General features: G+C 37.8%; 1 protein-coding gene across 1 annotated transcript in view; it reads right to left on the reverse strand.

Moving 5' to 3' along the window:
- Positions 1-5678: 5678 nt before the first annotated feature.
- Positions 5679-17426, reverse strand: part of Tmem123 (transmembrane protein 123) — a 49681-nt gene continuing 37933 nt past the window's right edge. Inside the window, exons 3-5 of the mRNA XM_021249030.2 lie at positions 10674-10940; positions 10308-10455; positions 5679-8141 (exon numbers count right to left, since the gene is read on the reverse strand). Of these exons, the coding sequence (XP_021104689.2) occupies positions 8117-8141; positions 10308-10455; positions 10674-10940 (440 nt within the window). The 3' untranslated portion in view covers positions 5679-8116. The remainder of the gene's footprint in view (positions 8142-10307; positions 10456-10673; positions 10941-17426) is intronic.

Below are 17426 nucleotides of genomic sequence, written 5' to 3' on the forward strand. Positions count from 1 at the left end.
ATCATTTGTAATAGTTTTCTCTTTTAACATTCATACTAAAGATAGGTGATTTTACACAGCTACCATTCAAGTATTCTGAATTTGATTATGTACTTTTATTTTTTTGTGAGGTACTGGGGACGGAACCCACGACCTTTAAACTTGAGCTGTATCTTCAGTCTTCCTTTTCTTTGTGACTTTGAGACTGGGTCTCACTAATTCACTCAGGCTGAGTTTGAACTTGGAATCCTCCTCTGAGTCTCCCACAGCTGGTATTATAGGCATGCACCACCATGCCCAACTTGACTATGTACTTTTACCAAATGAGGTTTATATATATCTCCATGTTTTTTTCTTTCACCTTGAACTGCCTCCTTTAACATGTCTTATAAGGCAGGTTTAGTGGTGATATATGCCAGTAGCTTTTGTTTGGGAAAGTCTTTCCATTTGTGAAGCACAGCATTGGCAGTTAAAATATTTTGTTTGGCAGCCTGTCCCTTCAGAACCTTGAGTATATCCAACTCCCTTCTGGCTCACAAGGTTTCTGCTGAGAAACTGTGATAGGACAGATACCCTCATGGGACTGGAAACATTTAAATTTCTTAGGCCTTCATCCATGACCTGTTACCCACTAACAATGGAGATATCTCACACTAACAATGTATGAAATGCACCCTTCCCCTTATCCTGTACTCTTACTTCAAGAACCAGATGTACTCTCATAGTAAGAAGGGGCTCCAGCATGTCTCCAAGGGTAAGGATGGCTGTAATCTGTATCTAGTAAGAAATCCCCAAAACATGAGGCCATATTCATGACCTAATGGAAAAACACCAGCCCCTCATCCACACCAGTGAAAGCATAAAAGTAGGCCTGTTCCTTTATTACAGCAGTCTTGATCATCTGGGCTGTGGCTCCTTTAGCTCCTCAAACTAAAGCCCCATTCCTATTTTTTCTTTTTTGTCTAATAAATCTATGTATTTCATTGACTCATCTTTTTTTTTTTTTTTTTCATTGACACACCCTGAAATCCTTAGTGATTAAAGTCAACCGACTTACTGTGTGTTCCAAGTTGGAATTCCCATCTCCTCTTTGGGGGACCTCCTAGGAATCCATTGAGTATCATGCCAATTTTGTGATTTTCATCCAAATTAAGAACCCTTGGTTGATTAGTAACAAAGTCCGATAGCAAAATTATGTGATATGCTGCATATATGTGGATATGCTTCTTGTGACTTTTAGCATCTCTGTGTGACAGTTTTATTATTTCTTGGTGTATTCCTATTTGAATTGAATCTGATGTGCAACTTTGATCTTTCTCTACCTGGATATCTGTATCTTCTTCCAGATTGGGGAGTTTTCAGCTAGTATTTTTTTAAGCTCTTTTTCTTTAAATCTCGTAATTCATTTTTTTCCTAATACTCTCTTGAATTGTGTAGAATGTCTTTTCACCTTTTTTCTTTCTTTTTTGTACCGGGGATCAAATTTGGGTCCTTGTGCTTGTAGGGCAGGTGGCGGAACCACTGAGCTAAATCCCCAGCCCTTTTCACCTTTTTTTCTTACCGTGATATATAAAATAAGTTGGCCCTTCACATCTGCAGGTTCCACATCTGTGGACTGAAAATATTCAAGAAAAATAAAAATTATTTATAACAACAATTGTTATAGCAATAAGCATGTTATACTGTAAAAAAATATGGCATAACTACTACATAGCATTTTCATTGTATTAGGTATTATAAGTAATCTAGAGATGATTTGACATTTACAGAACAATTATATAGATTATATATTATTAATACAATACCCATTTATATAAAGGGCTTGATCATCTGTCCTTGATCAGATTTTGGTATCTGAGTTCGGGGCCTGGAACTGATCTCCAGTAGATACCAAGGTTGTTTTCAAACAACCTTTCTTCAAGTTCACATGTTCTTTATTCTGGATAATTAGTTCTCCTGTGGTCATGCTACTGTGGTTTTGGGTAAGTATCCCCCAAAGGGACACACAGTAAAGGCTTGGTCTTCAGCTCGTGCTGCTTTTGGAAGGTGGTGGAATCTTTGGGATGTGGGGCATAGCAAGAGGAAGTCTGGTCATTGGGGGTGTATCCTTGAAGGTAATACTGGTGCTCCCCTCCTGTTTTTTTCTTCATAGCTTCCATAGGTGAGCAGCTTCTTCTATCATATGCTTATACTACAGTTCATTGCCATGTCACAGGTCCAAAAGCAACAAACCACCATGGATGAAACCTTCAAAACTGAGCCAAAGGAAGCCTTTTCTCCTTTTATGTTATCTCAACTCTTTTCATAATGTAAAGCTAACACATTCTTTTCATTATTATTTTAGTTCAAGAATTTTAATTTCAGTTTCTTTGTAAGAATTTCTCATGTCATTTGTTTTCCTGATTTTGAATTGTGTTTTCTTGACATTTGGTGATTTTCCTTAAAATAGTAATCTTGGACTGTCAGGTTTTCCTAAAAAAACCATAAAATGGCCGATACATTTAAAAAATGCTCAATGTAACTGACCAACAGAGAAATGCAAATTAAAACCATCTTACACTTGTTTAAAATGGTTATCAGAGGTGAACAATACAAAGTTTTGGGATGGCTGTAAAGCAAAGGAAAAATTTGCACAATGAGAGTCTGTACATTAGTACAGCCATTATGAAAACACTAGGAAGGTGCCTCAAAAAATTAAAAATATGGGTGTTCCATGATCCAATAATCCTTTGGGGTTCGCTATTGGGAAACTTGTTTATTTGGTGCTCCTATGTTGTGGCAGTTAAGCTGAATTGTCGGCGTAATTGGCTTGAAAGCTGCCTAGGGTATTGGGAAAGCACACTTTTCGGTGGGTCATGGGTGACCTTGCCTGGCCCCTTCCTCTCTGGCGCTCTTCCTCTGCTCTGCTTCCTGGCTGCCATGAACTAAACAGTTTCCCTCCACCATGCTCTTCCACCACTATGTTTCTGCCTTAGAGCCAAAAGTAGACGGAAACCTCTGAAAACTGTTAGCTAAATTAAACCTCTCCTCCTCTAAATTGTGGGTGTTGAATATTTTGTCTACTGATGTGAAAACTGATTAATACATCTTCTTGATTTTTAATGGTTTTTGTTACCGTATGTTGGTTTCTATGTATTTGGTGAAACAGTCACCTCTTGCAGATTTTTTATAGGCTGGTTTTGGGGCAAGACTTTCCCGTGTGGGATACATGGTTATGGCTGGGTGGGATGCAGTGGTTCTACCACTAGCAAGGGTATGGCAGCCTAGTTTCTGTGCAGCTCTGTCAACTGAGGTCAGTTTTGACAAGCACTCCAGGGACCCTCAAAGTCAATGCATGTGCAAGGGCTTTTGGGGTCTTTGGTAGTTTGTCCATTAGGATCCTCCTGATCTCTTTGTCTCCCACTGGGGAAGTTGTGGCTTAGGAAATTCTTGGTATTGGGTTTGCAGGCCTATTTGTGTTGACAGGGGCACTGCTGTCTGATGAGTGACACCTGTGGAGGGACTATGGCTCTAAAGCCTGAAGCATGGACATATGTGGACAAGATCATGGCTTTGGGGTCTAGGGTGATAATGGCATAGGTTCCCAGGGAACAGGCACCTTCACTGATAAGTTAGTAATGTTACGTGGCATGGAGCTTATGAAGCAGCCAGGGAGCTGGGCGTGAGCATATGCATGCACCAAGCAACAGTAGATAGGGTCAAGGTGAGGCCTTTGTAGTGTCTGAGATGATGTCCAGGGTGTGGTCATGGCGACCAGGTGTGAGCTTTGGTTTTTTTGAGGTGTGGGTATGTAAGCATAGTCTTAGGGTCAGGATCTAGAACATGGTTTAGCTCTCAGTGTTAGGTGAACTAGTGTCTGGCATATGGACATGCAGACTTAGCTCTGGGACTCACAGTACAAGTTAGCTTGCTGTGGCAATGGCTCCGAGGTCTCAGGCTTGGGTAGGTAGAGTGTGGCCTTACAGCCTGGGTTTGGAGTGTAGGCACTTGCATAGAGGCCACAGTTTTGGGTGTTTGGTACATGTAGGGTCAGGAGAGGTAGGAGCTGTGGTCCTAGAGTAATGTGCTAGTGGCATTTTCATGGGTATGAGGGTTATGGCCCCCTCCCCATCTCTGGGCTCCTCTGATGGGAAAGGCTGTTACCTTAGTGGTACAGTCCAGTTGGTTGATAGTCTCTACTTTCTAGTTTTGTTTTGTTTTTTTTTTTCCACTTTTTTTTTTTTTTTGGTACCAGGGATCGAACTTGGGTCCTTGCGCTTTCAAGGCAAGTGACAGAACCACTGAGCTAAATTCCCAGCCCCTGGTTTTGTTTTTAGCTGCCTCCTTGTGCATCAAGTATACTCTCATCAGTAATCCTTTGTGTGTGGACAATCTGTTTTGCTCTACTGTGTTGCTACAGATTCTTAAATGGGCCCTTGAGTTTTCCCAGGATTATTATAATTTATGTATGTGTGTATATTTTTTGGGGGGAGGGAACAAAGGTGGTATCTCCTACCCTGCCTTTTTTGTGATGTTACCAGCCAATATTTCTGTGTACTTCTGATTTAATGTAGGTTATTTTTGGCATGTATAATATATACTTTCACCTTTTTTTTTTTTTTAAAGCTGTTAGCTAAAATCTAAGAGGGTCTTTCCCCTCAAGACAGACATAATCTTTATGGATAAAAACAAGACATTCAGACCTAAAGTTGGTAAACTCTGTCCACAGTGAAGACACAGGAAAGTGGAGAACGAAGAACTGTGAGCAAAAGGTACTGTTAAAATGATTTCCCTCCCTTGGAATAAAGCACTAACTTTATTAATAGGACATATATTTACTATCCCTGACAGTTTCTGCTATTGGCTTGAATTGCTAACCCTTTAAAAACACATGCTGGAATTTGTATTGGGAGGCAGGACCTTTCAGAAGTGTTTAGGTCACGAGAGCTCTGCCCTCATTCATAGACTAACATTGTTCTTGTGGGGCCAGGTTCATTCCCTCTTTCTCCCTCTGCCATGTGATGACGTACAAGTCCCCTGCCAGCTGCTGTACCCTTAGACATCCTAGTCTGCAGAACTGAGCGCCAAAAAGTTCCCAAGTAGTTTGAACCCTATGAAGTACACATGGGAAAGAGTAACATACTGAAGATCACAGAGCTTAGTAAATAGTAGAGCAAGAGTTAAACCCAAGCAATCTGACTTCAGAGTGTACCCATAGAAGGGTACTTTTTGTTATATAAGGGATTTCCTTAAGATACCCTTTTTATTTTAATCTTACATATAAATTATAGCTAGTTATAAAGAAGAAAAAGGTAGTTGAAAGTATTTACATTAATGTATTTGTAGCCAGTTTATCTATAGAATGGTATAATCTATTTTGAATATCTTCTAGCAAAATAAAGCAGTGGCAGGGTCACATGATAATCCTTGACCAGTGGTTCATAAACTCTGGTGTAGAGTGCTGAACTCCACCTAGACCTCAGAGCTAAGAAAACTAGAGACACTGAGACAGGAGCATTGTAAATCTAAGCCCAGCCTCCGCAACTTCGTTGGACACTTGTCTAAAAGGGCTGGGATGTATGTCAGTGCGAAGGCCCTGGGTTCTATGTCTATTACTGCCCCCCCTGGGGGGGGGGCTTTGCAGCTGCTGCTTGTGCAAAGTTTCAGCTTATATTTTTCCTGTTAATTTCTCTTGCATTTAACAAACTAAGACCAAACACTTACATGGAGAACAAATTTTATTTTAAAAATAGATCTCAGTAACAATGAAATACCAAAAGCTGGTCATTATAATAGAAAAACAAAAGGTAAGAGGAGTTTGCTTTACTTTTTTTCTGAAAATACAGAATTAACTACCATAATATACTGCCAACTCTCACTTGCTTTATTGGAATTATTCCTTTTATGGATTATCCAAGGATATTTAAAAATCAGTGGCTTCTGCATGATATTTAGACATACATCTGTATTTTTATCTTCAAGTAAATACATTCTCAAGAAATACAAAGAAAACTGGGCACTTGCTTAAGCATAAGCATAATTAGGAAGATTATGCTTAGGAAATGTACCCAAAGGAATACATAATTTTGCATTACTGTTTCTGTAGATTAAAAAAAACTTGTATTCAAAGTACTAGTATTTGAAAGTAACAAATTATACTACTTATATACAGAGAAAAGACATAACTATATTATTTCCAACCCCAAAAGAAGAGGAAACTTCCTGGTAATTTAAAAGTGGTTTTCTAGCTGCAAAGTGCTAAAGAAGTATTCAAGAAAAACTTCAGGCTCGTACTGATATGCCAAGAATGTGAGAAACAAAAGAAGGTAAAAGCCCTCATCACTATAAAGTCTGTTTTAACTATATTTACAAAGAAGTGAAAGCAGTGGTTGCAAGACCAGTTAAGGCCAAGTTAGCAACACGCAACTTACCCATCAGCCCACATTTCTCTTCAAACTAGCTAACCATGTATGTTTCATAATTTGATCATATTTTAGAGAAGGATATCATCTATAATCACATCCGTTGTCCGTAACACACAACAAATAGAAATTATCCTTTTGTAACAAAATTCTTAATACCTGGCATTCTCTGCAAACCAAAAGCTGACCACAAAGTTATATTTTATTCCTATTAAAAGTGTTGGTACATGTTCCTTAGGAGATCTTAGCTCATTTTTAGATTTGTGAAAACTGGTGTAATTTACTTTGGCCCTGTAAGATAAAAGTATCTTGGTATTTAATGACTGAATGCCTCTTTTGTTAAAACTTGACCCTGAGTTTAAGTTCTAGAATATAAACTTAAAACTAAACCACTCCAAAATACACTGCCTAATATTGGTGTTTGTATAATACTGTGCTTTTTTTCTCTTCATTACCACAGTGCATTTGAAAGTAGCTCCCCTTCAGCAATGGAGTAAGACGAGTGTACTAGAATACCCAACATAAGGAAGCAGGAAATATCCTGTCTAAAGTAAGCATTTACTCCAAAATACATTTATTTAAAGTATAAAAATGTTATTTCCCTAGTTCTCTTAAAATTGACAGTGTATGAAGTGCAGCATTTTCACCCTGCAGGTAGAATAGCTTGGGGTGGAAACTCCCATAATCCCTGGTTTAATAAACAGCAAAAATCTATAATTCTGACAATACAGTTCTAAGTATTGTTTTGGAATTTTTTTTAATTTCTAGATATTGAAAGCAGCTCTACATTCTTTTAAAATATTCACTAAATATAAAATTAAAATTAATAAGTGAATAGGAAATAAAAGCCATTTCCAGTAGTAACAAATATTCTCACAGTAGCAAATAATCTAGTATCTAGTTTTTCCTATGCCAGTCTTACAGTTGAATCCCTAAAACACCATTTTTAACAGTGCAGTTTGCCTAAATTATATAAAGAAAATTATATCAACTAACACTGAAATCGTAAAAGAAGTTATTAATAAAAATACAAGCTTTTTAAATTCTCCACTGGGTCTCTACTACAGCAAAGGACACATACTGGTTGGGGTTTTATTTTGAAGATTCTGTTTCTAGACCAAATACTGTACTTCAAAATATAAAATATTGAAGCTTGCTTAAATTATGCTTGAGACCTAGTTTACGCAATTATGTAATTTCTACTTATGGCATTAGTAATTAGGGTATATCCAGCTCTGAAAAGCACTGAAGTTCTTCGTGTGAGCAACAAACACTCAAAATCCCGAGAGCTGTACTGACCTCCTTAATTGTAAACACAGATGGCATCCTGCCCTTCAGTGATATGATTCAGTTATTGGTCCTGGGTGACCAGTGCCACAAAACCATGAGATAGTAGTTGTCTTACTGTATTGTATTTGCTAAATGTGAATATAATCACTGTATAAATTATTTGTAAGCTTCAAATATTCATTTAAATGTTTAAGACATTTTTACCTTTAGTAATGATGAGGAATCTTCACATATTTATGCAATACATCATATACATGGTCCGTTTATACTTTTTTTTTGGGTACCGGGGATCGAACTCAGGTCCTTGCACTTGCGCAGCAGGCGGTGAAACCACTGAGCTAAATCCCCGGCTCCGTTTATACTACTTTTAAGAGAACACTGTTTTAAACTAATAAACCAAAATTATAGAGCTGCATCAGTCTTCTTTCCTTGGTTCTTGTATTTCCTTAAATGATGGCATCATGTTCATCACTGTAATATTTGCAAGGAAACTAACATTAGAACAATTTCAAGTTTCACAGAATTGTCTTTGCTGTTTCCTGTCTAGTATATCCAAGTGATTAAGGCTATCAAACTAGTCTCTGCTTCTTAGCTCGTATGTCTTAGTTGGCAATTATAATCCTTTTAAGCTATTAAAACCTTTTAAAAAGGAAAACAAGTTTAAGGTTACACTTTACATTCATATCTCATTTAATCATCACAGTAACTGTGCGCAAGACATTTTTCTTTCATTATTCAACTCTGTGAAGAATCAGAAGCTAAGCCTGCATGTGAACACTCTTTATCTTCAGTGCCTGAGCTCTTAACCACACCTCATTTACATAAGCATAAGAAAGCACCCTGCTGGGCATGAACAGAACCAGACTCAAAATATGTCTGAGACTGGGGAGGGCAAGGAAATGGAGTTGCCATTCAATGGGTGTAAAGTTTCACTTAGGGGAGATGTTTAAGTTCTAGACTAACACTGTAAATACATGTACTTAAATTTTAGTTAAGAAGATTGATTTCACGTTAAATATTCTTAAAATAATTTTTAAAATGCATATACACACACAACTAAGTTTGTCTGCTTCAACTCTCATCTTTTACCATTTCATTCCACTGTCTCCATGCAAATCCAAGAAACAAAAGGAGCTAAAGTTTTAATCGGTGTTATTACCCACATAAATGAAAATTAGAAGTGCTCGTTAATACTGACGATCTCAGTTTATTTAATGGGGCATTTAAGTCCTGACCTATGGGATGCCATTTTTTTATAGCTTCAAAAAACTTGTGGCTTTAAAATGAACTTTTAAAAAATGTAGCACTAAAATAACAAAGCCAATTAATCATAAACCTGTACATGAGCAATTTACTTTGGGCAGAGAAGGATAACAGGAACATATTTCATAAATCTATCCTTGACAAACACTGGTCTGACTCTGATATTTTATCATAATTAAAGATATGCATAAATGATCAAAACTTACATGTTCAAAATAGGTACCTTTCTCACTATGTAAAAATCAATTCAAAATGGATCAAAGACCTGCATACAAGACCTGAAACCTTGAAATTGCTACATGAAACATAAGGGAAATACTTCAAAATATAGGCACAGGGAATGACTTCCTCAACAGGAGGCCACTAACTCAGGAAATAGCAAGAATCAGCAAATGAGATTATATCAAAAAGCTTTACACAGCCAAGGGAAAACAGAGTAAAGAAAAACTATAGAATGGGAGGAATTTTTTTGCCACCAACAGAGGTTTACTCTCTAGAATATATAAAGATCAGGGGCTGGGGATTTAGCTCAGTGGCACCTCACCTGCATCACAAGCACAAGGTTGTGAGTTCGATCCCCAGGACCAAAAATATATATATATATATATATATATAAAAAACATTTATTTAGCCACAATCCAGTCAATAAATAGAAAAATGAATGGGACAGATAATTCTCAAAAGAAATAGTGGCTAATAATTATATGAAAATATTCAACATCTTTAGCCTTCAGGGAAATGCAAATCAAAACAGAATGCTTGTCAGCAAGAATACAAAAAAATAATGCTGGTGAGGTATTCAGGGGGTTGGGGGTAGAAGCCTTTCTACACCATTGGTGGGAATGTAAATTGGCACAACCACTATGGAAATTCTTCAAAAAACTAAAAATAGAACTACCATATGACCTAGCCATACCACTTCACAGTATATACCTGAAATACCAGCATGCTTATGTTTATTGTGGCACAGTTCACGATAGCCCACAAACAGGTGAATAAAGAAAACACGGTCTATGCAATGGAGTAACGGAAAATGTGTCTACAACGGAGTGTTATTCAGCCATAAAGGATGAAATGTAATTTGCAAGAAAATGGATGAACTGTAGAACAATATGTTAAGTGAAATAAGCCAGACTCAGACAAGTATCATACATTTTCCCTAATATGTGGAAGCTAGGGGGGAAAAAGATGACATGAAAGTAGAAGGGAGACTGTTAGACAAGAGGAAAGGGATCATGGGAAGGGATTGTGGGGAGGGTGGATATGATCAAAGTATGTCATATGCATCTATCAAAATGCCACAGTAAAACTCTTGCTTTGTAAAGTGAATATGCACTAATAATATATATAGGGAAAAAAACATGAAAAACTTACATGGTTCTATACCGAATGCCTCTTCTTGAATAATACATTTTGCATCCAATGTAAAGAATAGATAAAACTCCCAGTGTCAATACAATACCACCAACAAAGCTGCCAGTATCAAATTTTGATCCTCTATTTTCTTTAGAATGAACAGTTGCTGTGACCAGAAGAAAAAAAAAACTAGTGTTAGTGCTTTAAAAAACAAAACAAAAACACTGTAACTAAAACTTCCAGGATTTCTGTGAAAGAACATTGACATGGAAATGAGAAAAATTTAGGCACAGAAAAGTCTATATATTTTTGTAGAATAGAATGATATGGCATTTAACAACTTATTTGCAGCACAGAAAAAGTAGGTCGACTTTTAATACATACTGGTTAGCAGTGTCACCAAACTACTGTGGGTTGTGGTCATCATAGGTGTTGACATCTGGGATACGTTTTGTGAAATACTTGTTGTTTTAGTTGTAGACTTTGAGGTGGTGGGAGTTGTTGTATTGGTTGAGACTCCTGGTGTTGCCATTTTAGAAGTAGATTTCATGGTGACAGCTGTCATATTGATTGAGACCAAGGAAACTGTAGTTAATGGTTTCACGGTGCTGCTGCTGTTAGATGTGCTTGTATTGCTGGAAGGCATAGTCTCTGCAAGGATGTCAAGAAATATTAAAATTGGTGCTATGCTTTAGGGAAAAAGATCCCACTGTACTGAGACTTTCATAGTTACACAGAGGGAGTTTAACAAATATAGCAGTATGAAAGAATTTAGTCCACAGAGGCTCTGCACTACCCTGCAATAAAATATCTCAAACCAGTAAGATACTCAACAGAAACTAGACCAAATTTATATAAAGCTAGGAATTTTTGTGAACGAATAAAGATTAAACCCAGAAGACTGTGTTCCTTCAGTGCAAGGGCAGTATGCTTAGGTCAATGGTGTCTGAACATCTTACCATATTTCATGTTACATAAAAGATTTTCAACAAGTATTTGTTAACTGAATGAATAAACCAGTGAGCCTAGAAAAGAGTTTTTAAAGTTCAAGCTTCTCTGCCACATATTTTCAAGGACTCCGAAGATAATTTGTAGCTGAATGATTCTAACCTTGACCCCTCCCCAGTGGATATGGGCATGCATAAACGACTCTTTATATGGGCAAAAACAACTTCCCACAATGTATCAAAATGAAATGCCCTCAAAGAATTTTGTACTGGTAATAATTTTCCACGGTGGGAAGGATATATTTCTGAAAGCTCTAGAAATCCAAAGGCCAGTTTTACAAGGGAGAATCATTAGTGATGATTTAAAATAAACATTTAAATGGGCCGGGGATTTAGCTCAGTGGTTCCAGCGCCTGCCTTACAGATGCAAAGTCCCAAGTTTGATCCCCGATACCCCCAAAATTAAAACAGCTCCTACATTAAATGAATTTTTATTAGTACACGATAAAAGGGATAGGTATTGATTATGTCAACACTCCTTAAAAATAAAAGTGATTTTCTCATTCAAGTAAAAGTTTTCTTTTTAGGGGGAGAGGGCATATAACATCATGTGGCCAAAAGTAAACTTTCCTACATTAACAATATTTTATCTTTTTCAAAGGTCCACAATTTATAGTTAATTTATTTTCAGGTTTATTGGTTCCCTGCGTTGCCTATGTATTCCCAAACAGTAAACATTAAAAACAAAAAAACAAGTAGCTATTAAGCTTGCCATTCTCTCCTTTTTTCAGCTCCAGTGCTTTCAGGTTCCCTGTACTACTGCTGCTGCTGTGGACCAAACGTGATTATTTCATATATTATTGTCCTGTCTTTCACAACTACTTTGGATTTCTTTCCTTTTCCTCTTCCTCCTTCTGTCCCTCCTTCATTTCTTCCCTTCCATCCCTTATGGTGGGAATTGAATCCAAAGCCTTAAACATGCTAAGTAAGCTCTCTGCCACTGAACTACAACCCCTAATCCTTTTAAAATTTTAAGACAGGCTCTCACTAAGTTGCCCAGGCTGGCCTGAAACTTACAATTCTGCCTCAGTATCCTCAGTAGATGGAATTACAGGCGTGTGCCACCACACCTGGGTTATTTTTGAAAGATTTCAGTATTCCAACCTAACTGTACAGGCTGGTTGTAATAGTGTTGTTTCTCTGCCTGTCAGCTTTTGCTATACTCAAATTCCTACTCCATTCCCTCAACATTAGGTCTTTTCCACAGAGTTTAAAAAGGCCACAGGAATTAATGCCTTTATACTACACTACATAGACAAATACAGTTATCCGAGTAGCTACCATACTTAAAACTAATTTTTTATTCAATTTTCAATGTTCTCTAACAGTATATTGTAGCATTGGAATAATCACATTTAAACTGCTGAATGAATTTTATTGTAGTAAAATTAAATACTGAAGAGTCAGCATTTATATCCTACCTTTATACAGAATGATCCTTGCAGAATAAAACAACACAATTCTGCTTTTGGATTCAGTGCACACACAAAGGCTACTCATCCCCTCTGCATAAGACTTTAATTTTAGAGACTGTACAGTCACGTGGGCGAAAATGGGAAGCTGTAATTTTTCCTTCACTAAGGAAATCCAAATGAGCTAAGAAATAAGTAGCTGAAGTTTTCTACAAACACAAAACATGCCAGAGAAATTTTGTATTAAACTTTGTTTTAACACGTTTAAATGTGTGAACTGCAAAGCAAGGATAATCTCTTCAAGGTTAGAACTCCTATCTGGTGACCCAACTCCCTTGTTCTGAAATATAATTAAAGTCATTTCTTTTCCTCTACATATGATAAGCACCTCAAATCTGGTCTTCATCCCTCTTTTAACTGTTTAGTGACGGTACCTCCAGAAGGAGCAAAGTTAACACTGAGATATCAGAAACACTGTCCATGCATGTGAGCCCTACTGACTGCCCGTCTTAGCCTCTCATCTCCTGTAGCCTCAGCTGAAAAGGCCCAACAGAATATGTTGCTAGAGGGTGTCTACTCCCATCTCTGCCTATGGAGAGAACAGAATGCTGTTCCTCATCACACATCAAACTAGATAGGCATCAAAGGAACTACTGTACCTAAAGAGCTGGACAAGTACCTCCTGCACTTAAATAGCCTCAGATGAGGATCTGACTCATGCCTACAGGTGAGATGTATGGCTGAGCCACAATCTACCTTCTATACTCCACTGACACCAAAGGTTCTTGCTTCCCGTGAGCCAGAGTGGGCTTGGGGATGCCTTAAAAGATGGCTTCCCAAAGTGTGCACTGTAGTCAGAGAAAACCAGCAGAGGGCGGAGCACACAGAGCAAGGGGTGTCCCCACCCCCCACCGGGCTAGGGCATGACAGGGTTGTATCCACAGAGTTGTAGGGTAGGGCAGGAGGCTTCAGCAGGGGACTCTGCACTTTGCCAGGAACTTGCCAAAAACAACCACACAACTGCCAGTCATCACCCTACTGGCTTTTTTCTCTTAAGCCCCTCATTACGGGGTCCAGGCAAGCAGAAGATCAAAGAAGACCAGAACAAGGAAGCCAACAATGTCAGCTTTCCCACTGCAAGCTGCAAACCTGAAGCAGCCTGGGCTGACAAAGGGGAATTCCAATTTCAAATCACTGTAGAACTTCATTATTTTGATGATATTCTGGACAGCAATTGCACCCTAGTACATAGAACTTAATAAACCGGACGAACTATGTATAATACTTCAGCCAGTGGCGGGGAGGGGGGGGTGCCACCAGACAAAGGGTACATGTGACACAGCTGTAAAGGTTGAACTGTAACCCCCAAATTCTTATGTTGAACTCCTAATGCCCAGTACCTCAAAATGTGACCTTATTTTGAGAGTCTTTTTAAAAGAGATCATCAAGTTAAAATAAGCCATAAAAAGTCTGTAATCCTTTATGGTAGCCTTATAAAAAGGGAAAAATTGGGAGACACACATGGAGCACAGCACTTAAACCCAAAGACACACAGATCAGGTGAGGCTTTTATAAACTGAGAAATCCCAAAGACTGCCAGCAAGTTACAAGAAGCTGGGCAAGAACCATGGAACACTCTCACAAGGCCCACTGATGGAAGTAACCCTGTTGGCCTGATCTCCCACTCTAGCCTGCAGAGCTATGGGTCAATACATTTAAGCCATCAGCCTGTGGTACTCGGTTAGAGCTGCCCTAGCAAACTGGTACACTCAGCTTCAGAGCTGTTTTCCCTTATAACTGGCATCAGTTGTACGTGCTGTGCTGAGCCTATTCCTTTTACTACTCCTTTCCTCTGAAACTAATCACTGACACAAATTAAGTCAGTAGATACTTGAGAAACTAGTCTCAAGACCTGTTAAATACAACATGAGATCTTCTATAGACTTCAATCAGAAGTATTAAGGATTTCTTGGTCTTAAATAATTATGGAAAAAATGAAGAGAAGGGCTGTAACAATTGCATCCATACACGTTCTTTTCCAGCAGCTGCACAACAAAAAAAGAACAGGCATACAGATATGATAATGTTTTGGGATGGCTATAAAAATATTCAATCCAATCTCTTTTTTTTTTTTGGTACCAGGGATCGAATTCCAGACCTTGCACTTATGAGGCAGGCGGCGGAACCACTGAGCTAAATCCCTGGCCCATAAACTATTTCTTTAAATGCCTGTTTCCTTTTTTGTGGGGAAGGAGTATGGGGGATCAAACTCATGACTCATGACCTTGTGCTTGCTAGGCAGAGACGATGCCAATGAACTAAATCCCCAGCCCCTCAATCTGTTTTGTAGTAAAGACACTTCTCAACCCCAGTTGTTCTATGATAGAACGAGAGACTATTTACTGAGCTCTTCGCTTGACCAGGCCTGGTAATGTTTTCTAAGCACAGTGGGTAGGAGTTCAAGTTCTAGATGAGCTCATCTGTTTAATCTGCTGGGATATCTTCTTTTTTTTTTTTTTTTTTGGTACCGGGGATCAAACTCGGGTCTTTGTAATATCTTAAACAAGTTACTTAACCTCTCTGAGATTCACTATCCTGCATCTACAGAACACTGGTATCACAAGGGACTGGAAGAATTAAGGGTGATAATATGTGTCAAGCACTTTACCACAGTATCTGTGAGGGCAGAAATGCTCAGTGATATTTTTTTAATCATTAATTTCATTAAATGTAACTCCCCTACAGAGCTGCATTTTTATTGCTCCCAATGGGAAGCTGAAGCTCAGGTACAGTCGGATATCCATTTCCTATGGTTACCACAGTTACAATCTGAATGACATCCTTATAAAGAAGACCACTACTCCAGCTTATCGACACAAACAGCTCCCTGCCCCCCAAAAAACAGATGTCCCATGCCTCTTCTATTAACATTAGCTAGCCAACTTCTTATTGCAAAAAGGCCAAAGATACTCTGAAGCAGTCTACTTTTTCCTAGATCAAGTAAAAGTACTCATCAAAGTCTGGATTTATTCCAACTACCTGAGTATATTACTATACTACATTGAAGTAACTCCCCTATTACCCTGAGTCCAAATTAAGTGTAATTTTTCTTTTAATCTAATTATATCAAAAGTGACATCAAATACATAAAGCAGTTTTGAAAATATACATCCAATTTTAAGAACTCTCATAGATTGTTAAATGGGACAGTAGCAGAGTAGCTTTTCATTTCCAATTATAGTTGTCAAAAATACTGGGCTATTTCAGACATGGATCAAAAACTTCTGGTGCCACAGTTACTTTGAGGAGTCCATAATTCTAAGCATGGTTTGTAGTTTGGCAGAATTAAAGAATAAATACTTTTGTGTGGTTCTCAGAATTTTTTAAAAACATGAAAACCCTGAAAATCTCTCATAGAATAGAATAACATTTTTATAACTTTATCCTATCAACTAAGTATCAGTGTAATCCCAGAAATATTCATTAGTTAGGAAGCAAAAAGGCCTTCTTTCATTGCAGACATCAGACTCATTCTAAAAATTCTACATTTAATTTACTTAAGGGTCAAAAATGCACAGAATTGAAAAACCTGGATTTAGAAAAAAAAATCTAGATTAAAAATTAGAAAACTGTAGAATCTCATGATCATAAAATGTTCATTTTCTGAAAGTCAAATGTTAAAAATTCTTAAAATTTCTAAATTGAAAGCCTAAAATTTGAATCAGAAAACAATTATATAACAATTTCTGTCCACAGAAAAACAATTAGGATGTCTTAAGTAGTGTTTTCATTCCTATATTTTTACACTATCTTTTTCTCAACTTAAAATAATTATTAATATAACAGGATGCTTCTCTGGCAAGGAGTGAAAGGCATTTTTAGTCAAATCAATTATTTGCCTTAAAGACGAACTAACAACTGAAACTGCACTTCAGCCCTGTTGAAGAAATTGAAGGTTGATCTCGTTTATTCCCACAGCTGTATGGAAAGCTGCTGAGCATCATAGTTAATGGCCATTCTATTCCAATACCACAGAGCCCACACACAATTAGCAACCTCAGCTAATTATGAAAAAGGTATGAATCAACAGTTATAAAGAGGCGTTAAGCAAAAATGATAGTATTTTCCCTCTGTTTGTGCTCAAAACTGTCCAAGCCTGTCCTGCCATCCTTGCTCCCTACAGAATGAAAAAGACTTAGCTCTGATACTCCTCTCCAATACACTAGGGTTAGGCTGGCAGCTGAGTCCTCCCTCCTTTTCTAAACATTCGTTTAGTATGTACTCCATGGCAAAAACTCTGCTAGAAGGGTCTGTTGACACACACAAGATCTTTACTAGGAAGGTCTCATGCAGAAGACAGACAATACAGTTACAATCTGACAGGGTTGGGGCCAGTCCAATTTTCACCTTCTCTGTAGGCCTCTCCATTATCCTTTTTATTAAACATATATTTCTTATTTTTCTAAATATAGAAACGTCTTACATATATTTTTACTATTTAAAAATGAACATATGTAGTATAACATGGAATATATTTGGTCTTTATCCCTGGTCCCTGGCACAGAGCTCCAAAAACCTTCAAATTTTCTGAATGCTGAGAGTGTCTTATTAATCGAGCCCCATTTCATCATACCCGAGTTTATGCTACTGAGATAACTTAGGATAGGTCCTTAGCCATGGGATGGGGTTCCTCACCAAAAATTCACTCGCCAAAGTGA

The sequence above is a fragment of the Heterocephalus glaber genome, unplaced genomic scaffold (assembly GCF_053883595.1).
Source record: "Heterocephalus glaber isolate CG9 unplaced genomic scaffold, H.glaber_assembly_v1.0 deba00001429, whole genome shotgun sequence".
Taxonomy (NCBI): domain Eukaryota; kingdom Metazoa; phylum Chordata; class Mammalia; order Rodentia; family Bathyergidae; genus Heterocephalus; species Heterocephalus glaber.